This window comes from Seriola lalandi, unplaced genomic scaffold, assembly GCF_002814215.2.
Source record: "Seriola lalandi dorsalis isolate HSWRI2012SDOR001 ecotype SW California unplaced genomic scaffold, Sedor1 jcf7180002054982, whole genome shotgun sequence".
Lineage (NCBI taxonomy): Eukaryota > Metazoa > Chordata > Actinopteri > Carangiformes > Carangidae > Seriola > Seriola lalandi.
Genome location: NW_019525531.1, coordinates 1238263 through 1251996, shown reverse-complemented (window position 1 = coordinate 1251996; position 13734 = coordinate 1238263). Strand labels below are relative to the sequence as shown.

General features: G+C 36.2%; 1 protein-coding gene across 2 annotated transcripts in view; it reads right to left on the bottom strand.

The window, feature by feature from the left end:
- Window positions 1-168: 168 nt before the first annotated feature.
- efr3a (EFR3 homolog A (S. cerevisiae)) overlaps window positions 169-13734 on the bottom strand; it is a 125397-nt gene continuing 111831 nt past the window's right edge. For both annotated transcript variants that reach the window (XM_087171237.1, XM_023396663.2), the window contains 5 exons: window positions 7880-7965; window positions 7621-7669; window positions 7395-7498; window positions 7250-7299; window positions 169-6270 (listed from right to left, as the gene is read on the bottom strand). In XM_087171237.1, the coding sequence (XP_087027363.1) occupies window positions 6165-6270; window positions 7250-7299; window positions 7395-7498; window positions 7621-7669; window positions 7880-7965 (395 nt within the window). In that variant the 3' untranslated portion in view covers window positions 169-6164. The remainder of the gene's footprint in view (window positions 6271-7249; window positions 7300-7394; window positions 7499-7620; window positions 7670-7879; window positions 7966-13734) is intronic.

The window sequence follows — 13734 nt, the reverse complement described above, 5'->3', positions numbered from 1 at the left end:
GTAATTTATAGGGAAATAACATTAAAACTGTGTGACATTTGTGAACTTGGACTGATTTTGAGAAAATACATAAAAAATAAATAAAAGGAAAGAAGAAGAAAACAGAAAAACAAACAAACATCTCCTGGGCCTTCCTTCAAACAGTAACAAAGACATCACATCATCAGATTTGATAGAAACACTTTATTTAAGTCTCTTGAACATTAATCTCAATGCACAATTTACTATTAAATAGAGGCTTTGTAATAAAGCGCTGAGGCTCTGCTGCCACTGTGGTTCAGGAAATAATGTCACTGTCAGAAAAAGCTGCTAAGTGACATATGAGCTGAAGATATTGTGCCACAAGCTGTAGAGTAAATGAATAATCAATGAATTAATTAACAGTTAATAAGAATAATAATTAGTCGCAGCCCAAGAGTCCACAGTCCTTCGTCAACGATCACGAGAAAACAAGTTTAATTTAGTCTCAGATTAATTGTTGTTTAGACTTTATCGTTTATGACTCAGCTTGATAAAAGAAATGCGTGCTCCGCTTTCTCTGACCAAAACAAAATAAAAGTTAAAGCAGGTTTTGTGTCTCAAACCGAAGCAGATGCTGAACTCAGGATGTGGAACTAATCTGAACCCATTTCCTGAAGCCGCAGCCGGAGCCGAGCCTCAGCGCCGCCTAGTGGTTAAAGTCATCGGTGTGTTGAAACGAAGCCGAGCTTTAGCAGTCTGTCACCGTGAAGGCTGAACACACACTTGACAACTTTGATCTCTAAAACTGGCACAAAAATACAAACTGTTGCATCACCAATAAAAAAAACAAAATAACAAAACAAAAAAAAAAAACATAATCAGCAGCTCAGTTTTTTGTTGTTCTTGTCATTTTTCTGCACAAACGTCCATCTTGAAAAGTGAAGAACTGTTTGAGTCCAGCGTTCGGAGTAAGGCAGGTTAGCAGTGAAATCATTTCACCCCATTTACTCATCTTAACTTTAAGACTTCACTCACTGGTCAAGAGGGACATTTTAGTTTTTTTTTTTACAGTTTCACACAAAGTGATTCTTGAATACAACATTTCACAAACTGAACTGAAATCTCTAATCATCCATTTGTACCAAGCACTGATCTGTGCTGAGTGGTTGTTGCTATAGTACCAGGTACACAAAGTGCAAACACAATGTCATATTTCATTGTAACAGATATTAACTGTTTATTACGTGGCCATACATCTGCTGCTACGCTTCAAACGACAGATCGAGCTAAATCTATTAAATATAATATTCATTTATCAAAAGTAGCAGAGACTCATTGAGCTGAAGCTTTAGACTCTTTTGATATTGTTTAATTCAAACACCAGTTAACGCTCACTGTGGTGAAGAAGTTGCAGCTCAGGACAGATTCAGCAGCTCTAACTTATATCTTCGATATTTATCTGAATGGGTGAAACTGCGAAAATTCGGATTGTGGATCTCATGGACGTGTTTACGTGTTGTTTCTGTAATTTAAAAACAAAAGAGCAAAACGTCAGCTTCAGCACTGATAAACGTTTCACTGTCCTGCAGCTTAAAAACTATTGATGTAGCATGAAAAACATTATCATTATTCTTTGCCATACTTCTACTTGGGGTATAATCATGCTCAAAGTTACAGTTTTGGAAGTTGAAAACTACAGCACAGGAAGTGTTGCCATGGATTCAGCACGTTAGCTCTGATCTACAACCTGAAGCTTCGGCAAAAAATTGGCAACATTAAAAAGTAGCCGAATTATCTCTTATCAGTTCCTTTCCGCAGTGTATCCACGGATGTACTGACAGCTGTCACTGGTTCACTGTGACACTGAAGGAACTTAAAAACACGAACTTTCTCAGGCAAGTTCTGCAGTTATAAGGAGGGTCTTTTTTCTATGATTTCCAGGCGGATTTCTGGATGTTTTCTTGCGTTAGAGATCAGAGATAATCATCTTCTCACACAGTGTAATCACACTGAGTCGTATCACGCGTGTGATTCAGATTTGACTCATGACTCAGAGGATATGAGAATGATGTGTGATGCAAACTGCTGCAATCGGGCGCTAACGGCTGTAAATGGCCTCAGGCTTCACATTACAGAACACAGTCATTATAAATGGACTTAAAGGGCGTTTGAACGCTGCTGCTGCTGAATCTAAATTAAAGGTGGAAGCAGTTTGCACTTGTATTAATGCTGGTGAAGTGGCTGTTCGTGCTGCGATCCTTTACTTTGTTCCCGTCACAGTCTCATTTCGTATCTAAAACTCTCGAGTCTGAACCAAAGCTGCAACTTCTTTGAAAAATAAAAATAAAAATCTAGATGCTAAAATTAGCAGATTGCACTGATTTACTCTGTATTATGTAAAAATAACCGACATCATCAGACTCTAGATATAATATTCATTACTGTTTCATCATATTTTAAATGATATAATTCATTCTACGATAAAAATAAAAACTCAAGTAGTAGTATGATAAATGAGATTTCTCCCACTGCACAATCCCATTGAAACCCTGAACCGTCATATTCATGGTAAACAACAAAAAACGGAATTATTAAAGGAATCAGCATCTGTTTTCATTTTGATAAACGTGATTGACAAGAATAAATCTCCCAGTCTCTAAATCTCTACCAGGCAACGATTTGACCAAACGTGATGCATAAAATGTACAAAAATATATATGATATACTGTTATAATGACACATTCAGAAGAGGAAGTGATCACGTTTCCCAGCCACATCTAAACAAACAGTTCATCCACCCTTCACCTGTGAAATCTCATTTCCTCCAAACGCGTTAAAAACCCGTCTGAATGGAAACCAGACTTTAGGATCCAGTCGATGAAACAACTTGTTTAGATGGATTTTTTTTTTTTTTTGTTTCAAGATAAACTCCCAGCGCCCCCCATCGGCAAGTTATTGATATTAAGATATCATGCAGTTACAGTACAGCTATGATACTATGATTTCAAATCATAACAGCTTGCATTTAAAGCTAAGACGTTACGCAGCGCAGATATGCAGAGGATAATGCATCAGTGGATGATCTTTCTATACATTTTCTTTCACTCAGGCTTCATGAGTTTTCCTTTCATTGTCAAATCCTTTGTAGCAGCGACTCTACAAGCCAGCTAACTCTGTAGCTAACGCTCACATTGGCTGGTTTATTACAGACATCACCAGCCACTGGCAGACTAGAAAATCACATTTAGACCAGAAGAACACAAAGACTCCATTTGCACCTCGTATTAACCTGCAGTCTGTATCAGGATCTGTTATCTGTGTGACAACATTGGATGTCATCTCCGCTCGCTAGGCTAACGTTACTTATGGAGGTAATCAGATACAGTGGAGACGCTTGCTAGCACCAATGGTAGCACTGCACCCACTGATCACATGACCTCTGGCTTGCATGTTGGTTCAGTCCTTTGAGAGTCACCCACACAATAGAGTGAGCCAGACGACTTCCATTCTTACTGATCCAGAAGAGAGACAGACAGAGTCAAAACTAAGCAGACGATTGTTCTGAGTTCTCAGGCTCATGTTGGTGATTTTGCGCAAAGTTCATTTAGTCGACCTCTTTTTGTTCAGGAACACAATCTGCACTCAACGACGTTAAACATACAAAACCATCTGAAACGTACACGACCATGTAGAAAACATCCACAACCATTCCTTCATTCACTTCTCCTTATTTCTCCAGCTTTCGCCATCTCATTCTGTTCAACTCTCAGCAGAGGAAAAGGTGCAACAGGAACAGATCTGGATCCAAACAAGCCACAAACGAGTCATCTGATTTGAGTTTGATGACCGACCTTCAACCTCGGAAAAGCGAAGGTTGAGATGTGCTCTAAACAGCTGCTCAGACCAAAACGAAGGCAGCAGGTATCCGCCTCCAGCTGGAGGGATTTCTCTTCCTGCGCTGAGCTCAGATCAGAGAAAATGCTGATAACCATCTGTCATTACAGATCGCAGCTGCAGCTTCGCCTCATACGAAGGATCTCATTCCAGAAAACGCCTCCTGTACTTCAGGAAACAAACCGCGGCCTTGTGGTAACTGTTGATGAAATCCTCCAAAAGAAAAATGTCACTGATTTGTATCAGACATGAATTAATAATCAACAGCTCGATGAATATCAACACATTCCCTGGGGAGGTTAACTATGATGAGGTGTCAGCTGCTGAATGAAACTCTCCATATGGCTCCTCACAGACACTGGCTCAGAAAAACACTTCGATTGAGACATTTTGAGTCTTTGAATCTTTGGCAACGGGACATGTTTTGGTTTTTTTAGGAAGCTGCGAACAGAGCAGGGAGAAGTTCGAGCCGCTGGTCGAGTCCAAGACGTTCACAGTGAGGTCATTGTGTTGGACGAAATCTATATCACAGGTAGAAATCAGCTTCATGTCTGACAAACTAAGAGAACTTATTCACTAGATTTTTTTTTACCACAGATACACTGACGATTGTGGCGGCGGTGCAGCAGCGTTACTCACATACCTGCCTATGTTCGTGTGTAATTGGACGATTAAAAAGAACGTCTACCAGAACTGAGGAACGTCTTGTCGCCTACTTCTTAGGTTTGTTCAGCAGTTCAAAACAGGTCTGGTTATTTCTGCCATTTGTAGAATGAATCAACCAGTTAGATCTTAGTAGGAGGGATTAAGTCATCAGTCATCTTCCTACAGAGCTAGCTACCAAGCTACATCCATGTACATTAATGATAGAGAAATGTCAGTTGGTGTGAAATGGATGCAGCTGGACAGAATGAACAATTCTTAAAGGGGAAGTAGCGCAGAAACTTGAGCGCAGGGTCAAAAACAAGTGCTGTAACATGTTGAGCCAAGGTAATGACTGTAACATGTGCATGTAAAGAGTTGAACTGTCCCTCAAATGTAGCTCACATCGCAAAAGATTTCATACCTTTCAGTATATTGCAGTTCAGGTTTTGTGCTCAGTCTCTACGTTTGTTCTAAAGACGCTAAATGGAAAATAAATACAGCAACGATCAGTCAAATTTTTCTATTTAAAGTTAAAACCAAGTCAATTCATGCTGGTAATTGAACTCCTGTTTCTTAAATATAAATCTCTATCAGCCTGTTTGTTGTCGCCCGGCTTAGTTTTTCAGGAAGACCATCTGACATTTGTTCGACGCGGCTGCTCCAAACGTGACCTGCCAACACCTCCGCCCGTTTCCCGGAGCGACGTCACTATTTCCCTGTTTGTTCCGTCATCGCGTGTCACAGTTACAATTACACGTTTTTATACATGAGCTACTTCAGGGAGAAGAAATCAGACTCAAACATTTGAAGCGTCCGAAGAGCTTCAGTTATCAGGAGAAATCACCAACCATGAGCCACTTCTACCGAACTGTGTTGAAATGCAACTCTCTTCGGCTCGTCCACCGAGTCTCTGTACCGAACAGACACCTGTAGCTGGTCGCTGAAGTCGTTTCTGATGCTTATTCACCTTTAAATAGCAAAGACTGAGGAGAGAGGACTGACTAGACTGAACAGGTCGGAACAGCCATGCAGCAGTGAGCCTAACACTAATCCGCCTTCTACCAGTTACTCAGTTTTTTTTTTACAGCTGATGCTAATATATTACTAATACTCATTAGTGACACTGACGCCTACGGATCAACATGAGAACAGATACTTGTTAGGAGGCAGAAGCCGCTAAAACCAGCTTCACATTTAAAACCTGGAGCTGGTTTTAGCCGGTTCTTCAAGAGGTTAATCTTAGACTAAAGAGCGTATGTACAAGGTGTTGACGACTGACTGGATCAGCAACATCAGATCAGCATCAAATCACTGAAATCTCACAGGTCAAGCTGTTTTTGTTTTTGCTGTTCCTGTACTTTGTAAGTTCAGTTGTGTTTAGCGTCAGGGATGTGAGTCAGGAAACAAAGTTCATGTAGAGCTGCTTTAAGCTCAGTTAAAGATCAGAGTGTTTAATAAAGAGGAGAAAAGTTTAGATATGATATCAAATTGTTTTGCTGCGTTTTGTGCTCTTGTGCTGGTCTGAATAGGAACCTGGACAACAGATTGTGATTGTTTTGTTCTTTTTCAGCATTTTTAAATTGCATTTTGCGTTTCAGCTGTCTTTTGTGTGTGTGTGTGTGTGTGTGTGTGTGTGTGTGTGTGTGTGTGTGTGTGTGTGTGTTTCAGTAGACACACAGGTCTGGAAACTTCATCTCGTAGACAGGTACCGACTGGTGCTGGGTGTGTCCCGCTGAGATGGAAACCACTCCGGACGGGCTGGGTGGAGGCCTGGTGGTGGTGGGGGGGTGATGGGTGGGATGTGGGTAGTGGTGAGAGAGGGGCAAGAGGTTAAGTTGAAGTTTCTAAATTGCCAATTAGATGGAAAAACTAGAAGGGGGAGACTGTTAATGTGAGACCAGAAAATTAAACTAATGGTTGAAGATTTTTCTATTAGACCCTCACCACTAATGGGATTGTTTATGTTGACTTTGTTACCTGAGTCAGAAGAGTTTATCCTTTATTATGATGGTTATTTCAGTAAGTCTTAGTCTTAGTCTTAGTAGAGAGCATTCATTGCAGGTTGAGTTTTCAGGGGAATCACTGGTATAATAATGGCAAAATTAGCCTTTAACAACCACAGCATGTTCACATGTAGCAGGTTTAGCGGGTTAGAACAGGATTTGGTTTCTCTGAGTGTTTACCTGAAATCTGATATATTTTTATTGGATCACTCAGAAAACAGTCAGCCAATCAGAAGAGAGGCTCTGAGCATCCTCTCTTCTGATTGGCTCACTGACTGTTGTTACTAGAGCTTCAGAGAGAGGCCTGAGAGAGGAGATGTAAAACTACATTGAGATGGTTTTTGGTTCTTAAAACCACAAATATATCTTCTTATGGATCAACACTTTGAATAAAAGGAGGAGGAGGAGGAGAGGATGATATGGGACCTTTAATATATTCATGCTAACATTTTAGCACTGTAAGTTTTTAATATTAATCTTGAAAAGATTTTAATGTTGGCATAAATCTCATAACTGAGGCTGCTGGGAATTTGGTCATTAGTTTAAGAAGTAGGAAAATAACCCAGTTATTCTAAATCTACCTCTAAATCACATTTGACAAAGATGAGTAACGTTTTCAGTATTTATCATAGACACAGGAAGAGAACGTCTATTACTAGCTCCATGTTCAACTGAACGAGAAAATGTACAAACTAACAAATTAACAAATTAAATTGTAATTGTTATCAGAAAGATGAAAAACTCACCGAATTGTAAGTTCGAAGATTTGTGCCAGCCGGTCGTGCAACATATTCGCCTGAGGAAATACACCAAAGTAAAAATATGTTTCATACTGAGGTTTTATTCCTATATAATTATCTCGTTAACACTTAATTGGAGTGTTCTTTTTACCTTGGACTCGCAGTGAGCGGCGATCTCCTCAAACGGAGCTTTCTGGAACTTCTCCATCACCTGACGCCTCTTCTCCCGCTCCTGCTCCTCCAGACCGGTGGTGTCTGAAAACAGACACAGGTCAATTATATGTCAGGTAGTCCTCAATTCATTTATATTCAGGGAGACGAGTCCACAGGAAGGTGAGCAGAGTTGTGCCGTCTCAGAAACTTTTCTTTGATCTCACCTATAGCCTTCTTCAGGGTCTCGAATGTGATCTCCTCAGCCAGCTGAGACTGCGGGAAGATAAAAACACACATGGATCAAACAGAGACCATCCTGAGAACACGACGGTTGAGCTGATCAAGTGCAAATGAGGAGAAAGGCTGAGCTGTCAACAGATGAGAGGATGACATAGCTGTATATACTGTATAATGTATTTTATTTTTCTATAATGGCCTTTTAAAGCCTTGAGTGCAGGTCACAGTGTTAGACATTAGACCCACCTTGTCTGGAAGGCTGTTGGACACGATATCCATCCCGATGGAGACTGTGTCCACGAAGCTCTTCCTCCTACTCAGACGGTCTTCATCTGCAGGGCGACAGATGATTCATCAACTTCATATCCTGATACACTGTATATTCTCTGTACTGCAGGGGTGTCCAACACATGGCTCCCCCCCCCAGTTCTCGAGTAGCTCTCCCAAAGGTTCAGAGCATGTACAATGTATCTAATCCAAACACAACTAAATCAAATACACACTCTTTTTCACACTCCATTTCTCTCTCCTTCTCAATAAATCTAAATATATGTGTGTGTATATATGTCATATATCTAAATGAATAATAATAGCAACTAGAAAATTCCAGGGAAATTTTGAGTGCCACGGGGGCTACTGCCGGGATGAGTACATGATTTATTTCCAGTGTTCAAAAGTCACCCTGATCATATTCTGGTTTTGAGAAATGTCTTGATATAACAGACTCTGATATAAAAAGGGAGAAATTTGGCAATACTGCGTTTTGACCATACATAACTTTACAGCTTTCAGCATGTGTTGTGTTTGTTAATTTGATTTAGTTGGTTAAATAACTGATGTTATTTAACTGATGTTATGTTATTTAACTGATGTTATTTAACCAAGTTAGCTAACGTAAACTAGCAAGATGGCCTTGGCTTCTGTCTTCTATGGGCTAGCAGTCAAGTCAATTGTCAAAAGTAAACATAAAATGGTGGATATGTCAAACTATGAGTTGAATTTCTGTAGAGAAAAGCCATGAAAATGTCAACATGAATTCTATGACTGTTTTTATGTCTTACTATACTATGACTTTTTATACCTTACTGTAATATAATGTTTTTATGCTTTATTATACTATGTCATTCTGATGCCATACTATGATATGATGTTTTTTGACGTTTTATGCCTCACTATACTATGACAATTTTTGAAAGTTTTATGCCTTGCTATACCATGACGTTTTGTGCCTTACTATATACTATGATGTTTTCATGCTTTGCTATAGTAGGAGCTTGTGTTGGGGCAGCATGGTGATACAATGGTTAGGACTGCTCCCCAAAACTGGGAAGGTCTTCGGTTCAAACCCTGTTTTGGGGCTTTACTATCCTATTTCGTTTTTTGATATTTTTATGCCATACTTTATTGTGCAATTTTTTTGCATTTTTATGCCTTACTATACTATGATGTTTTCATGACATTTTATCATAAAAGGATGGTTCATAATATTTCACTGATAAATATACTATGATATATTTTATGCCTTGCTACATTTGTGATGCGGCAGCATGCTCATACAACGCTTAATACTATTGCCTCACGATGAGAAGGTCAACGGTTCAAACCCTGGTTTTGGGCTTTACTATCCCGTGACATTTCTATGCCATACTATACTATGACGTTTTTTTGGCATTTTCATACTTACTATAATATGATATTTTATGCCTTACCATACGTTTTTATGAACTTCTATGCCTTTATATACTATGATGTTTTTATGAGATTTTATGCCATATTGTAGTATGACATTTTTTGACATTTTTATTCTAGTAGAGCATAAAAATTGCAAAAAACGTCAAAAATCCATCATTTTATATTAAGGCATAACATGTGATAAAAAGGTCATAGTATGGTAAGGAATAAAAGGACATAGTGTATTAAGGCTTGAAAATGCCAAAAGACGTCATAGTATAGTATGGCATAAAAATGTGAAAAAACGTCATATAATATTAAAGCATAAAATGTCATACAAAGGTCATAGTATGGTAAGGAATTAAATTACATAGAATAATAAGGCTTGAAAATGCCAAAAGAGGTCATAGTATAGTATTGCATAAAAATGTCAAAAAACGTCATAGTATAGTATGGCATAAAACGTCATATTATATTAAGGCATAAAATGTCATTAAAAGGTCACAGTATGGTAAGGAATTAAATTACATAGAATAATAAGGCTTGAAAATGCCAAAAGAGGTCATAGTATAGTATGGCATAAAAATTTAAAAAAACGTCATAGTATAGTATGGCATTAAACGTCAAAAAAACATTGCATCGTATTAAGGCATAAAAGGTCATAAAAAGGTCCTAGTATGGTAAGGAATAAAAGGACATACTATAGTAAGGCTTGAAAATGTCAAAAAAACGTCATAGTATAGTATGGCATTAAACGTCAAAAAAACATTGCATCGTATTAAGGCATAAAAGGTCATAAAAAGGTCCTAGTATGGTAAGGAATAAAAGGACATACTATAGTAAGGCTTGAAAATGTCAAAAAAACGTCATAGTATAGTATGGCATAAAACGTCAAAAAAACATCATATTATATTAAGGCATAAAAGGTCATAAAAAGGTCCTAGTATGGTAAGGAATAAAAGGACATACTGTAGTAAGGCTTGAAAATGCCAAAAGACGTCATAGTATAGTATGGCATTAAACGTCAAAAAAAACATTGTATTATATTAAGGCATAAAAGGTCATAAAAAGGTCCTAGTATGGTAAGGAATAAAAGGACATACTATAGTAAGGCTTGAAAATGTCAAAAAACGTCATAGTATAGTATGGCATAAAATGTCAAAAATTGTCATACTATATTAAGGCATAAAAGGTCATAAAAAGGTCATAGTATGGTAAGGAACAAAAGGGCATAGTCTAATAAGGCTTAAAAATGCCAAAAGGCGTCTAAGTATAGTATGGCATAAAACGTCAAAAAAACGTCATATTATATTAAGGCATAACATGTCATAAAAAGGTCACAGTATGGTAAGGAATTAAATTACACAGAATAATAATGCTTGAAAATGCCAAAAGAGGTCATAGTATAGTATGGCATAAAAATGTGAAAAAACGTCATAGTATAGTATGGCATTAAACGTCAAAAAACGTCATATTATATTAAGGCATAAAATGTCATAAAAAGGTCCTAGTATGGTAAGGAATAAAAGGACATAGTGTAATAAGGCTTAAAAATGCCAAAACACGTCTAAGTATAGTATGGCATAATTTGTCAACGAAACATAATAATATATGAAGGCATTAAAGAATATACTATAATACGGCATCAAGATGCCAAATAACATCAATAGTCATAGTATAGTATGGCATAAAAAGTAAAAAAAAAAACATTGTATTATATTAAGGCATAAAATGTCACAAAAAGGTCCGAGTATGGTAAGGAATGAAAGGACATAGTATAGTATGGCATAAAAATGTGAAAAAACGTCATAGTATAGTATGGCATTAAACGTCAAAAAAACATTGTATCGTATTAAGGCATAAAATGTCATAAAAAGGTCACAGTATGGTAAGGAATTAAATTACACAGAATAATAAGGCTTGAAAATGCCAAAAAAAAGTCATATTCTAGTAGAGCTTAAAAATGGCAAAAAAAACGTCAAAAATCCATCATTTTATATTAAGGCATAAAATGTGATAAAAAGGTCATAGTATGGTAAGGAATAAAAGGACATACTATAGTAAGGCTTGAAAATGTCAAAAAAACGTCATAGTATAGTATGGCATAAAACGTCAAAAATTGTCATATTATATTAAGGCATAAAATGTCATAAAAAGGTCATAGTATGGTAAGGAATAAAAGGACATGCTATAGTAAGGCTTGAAAATGCCAAAAAACGTCATAGTATAGTATGGCATAAAACGTCAAAAAAACATCATATTATATTAAGGCATAAAATGTCATTAAAAGGTCATAGTATGGTAAGGAATAAAAGGACATAGTGTAATAAGGCTTGAAAATGCCAAAAGACGTCATAGTATAGTATGGCATTAAACGTCAAAAAAACATTGTATTATATTAAGGCATAAAAGGTCATAAAAAGGTCCTAGTATGGTAAGGAATAAAAGGACATACTATAGTAAGGCTTGAAAATGTCAAAAAACGTCATAGTATAGTATGGCATAAAAATGTAAAAAAAACGTCATAGTATACTATGGCATAAAACGTCAAAAATTGTCATATTATATTAAGGCATAAAATGTCATAAAAAGGTCATAGTATGGTAAGGAACAAAAGGACATCGTCTAATAAGGCTTAAAAATGCCAAAAGGCGTCTAAGTATAGTATGGCATAAAAATGTGAAAAAACGTCATAGTATAGTATGGCATAAAAATGTGAAAAAACGTCATAGTATAGTATGGCATTAAACGTCAAAAAAACATTGTATTATATTAAGGCATAAAAGGTCATAAAAAGGTCCTAGTATGGTAAGGATTAAAAGGACATACTATAGTAAGGCTTGAAAATGTCAAAAAAACGTCATAGTATAGTATGGCATAATTTGTCAACGAAACATAATAATATATGAAGGCATTAAAGAATATACTATAATACGGCATCAAGATGCCAAAAAACATCAATAGTCATAGTATAGTATGGCATAAAAAGTAAAAAAAAAAACATTGTATTATATTAAGGCATAAAATGTCACAAAAAGGTCCGAGTATGGTAAGGAATGAAAGGACATGCTATAGTAAGGCTTGAAAATGCCAAAAAACGTCATATTATATTAAGGCATAAAATGTCATACAAAGGTCAGAGTATGGTAAGCAATGAAAGGACATGCTATAGTAAGGCTTGAAAATGTCAAAAAAACGTCATAGTATAGTATGGCATTAAACGTCAAAAAAACATTGTATCGTATTAAGGCATAAAATGTCATAAAACGGTCACAGTATGGTCAGGAATTAAATTACACAGAATAATAAGGCTTGAAAATGCCAAAAGAGGTCATAGTATAGTATGGCATAAAAATTTCAAAAAACGTCATAGGCACAGGCACAAAACGTCACAGTATAGTAAGGCATTAAATGCCAAAAAAAAGTCATATTCTAGTAGAGGATAAAAATGGCAAAAAACGTCAAAAATCCATCATTTTATATTAAGGCATAAAATGTGATAAAAAGGTCATAGTATGGTAAGGAATAAAAGGACATAGTGAAATAAGGCTTGAAAATGCCAAAAGGCGTCTAAGTATAGTATGGCATAAAAATGTCAAAAAACGTCATAGTATAGTATGGCATAAAACGTCAAAAATTGTCATATTATATTAAGGCATAAAATGTCATAAAAAGGTCATAGTATGGTAAGGAATTAAATTACACAGAATAATAAGGCTTAAAAATGCCAAAACACGTCATAGTATAGTATGGCATAATTTGTCAACGAAACATAATAATATATGAAGGCATTAAAGAATATACTATAATACGGCATCAAGATGCCAAAAAACATCAATAGTCATAGTATAGTATGGCATAAAAAGTAAAAAAAAAAACATTGTATTATATTAAGGCTTGAAAATGCCAAAAAACGTCATAGTATAGTATGGCATAAAACGTCAAAAAAACGTCATATTATATTAAGGCATAAAATGTCATACAAAGGTCATAGTATGGTAAGGAATTAAATTACACAGAATAATAAGGCTTGAAAATGCCAAAAGAGGTCATAGTATAGTATGGCATAAAAATGTGAAAAAACGTCATAGTATATTATGGCATAAAACGTCATAGTGTACTAAGGTATAAAAATGTATAATGTTTACTATAATGTTTTTTGACATTTTTGTACCTTAGTATACTATGAATATTTTTAGCATTTTTATGCCTTACTATACTGTGACGTTTTGTGCCTGACTATACTATGACGTTTTTTGCCATTTTTATGCCTTATTATACTATGACGTTTTTTGAAATTTTATACTATACTATGACGTTTTTCCATCCATACCTTCAGCTGTAACACAGCCAAAATGAAAAGTAAAGAAAATGTCCAAAAAAGGACAGAGGGTTAATAAATCCCATGAACCGCTATTTAAATTACCACT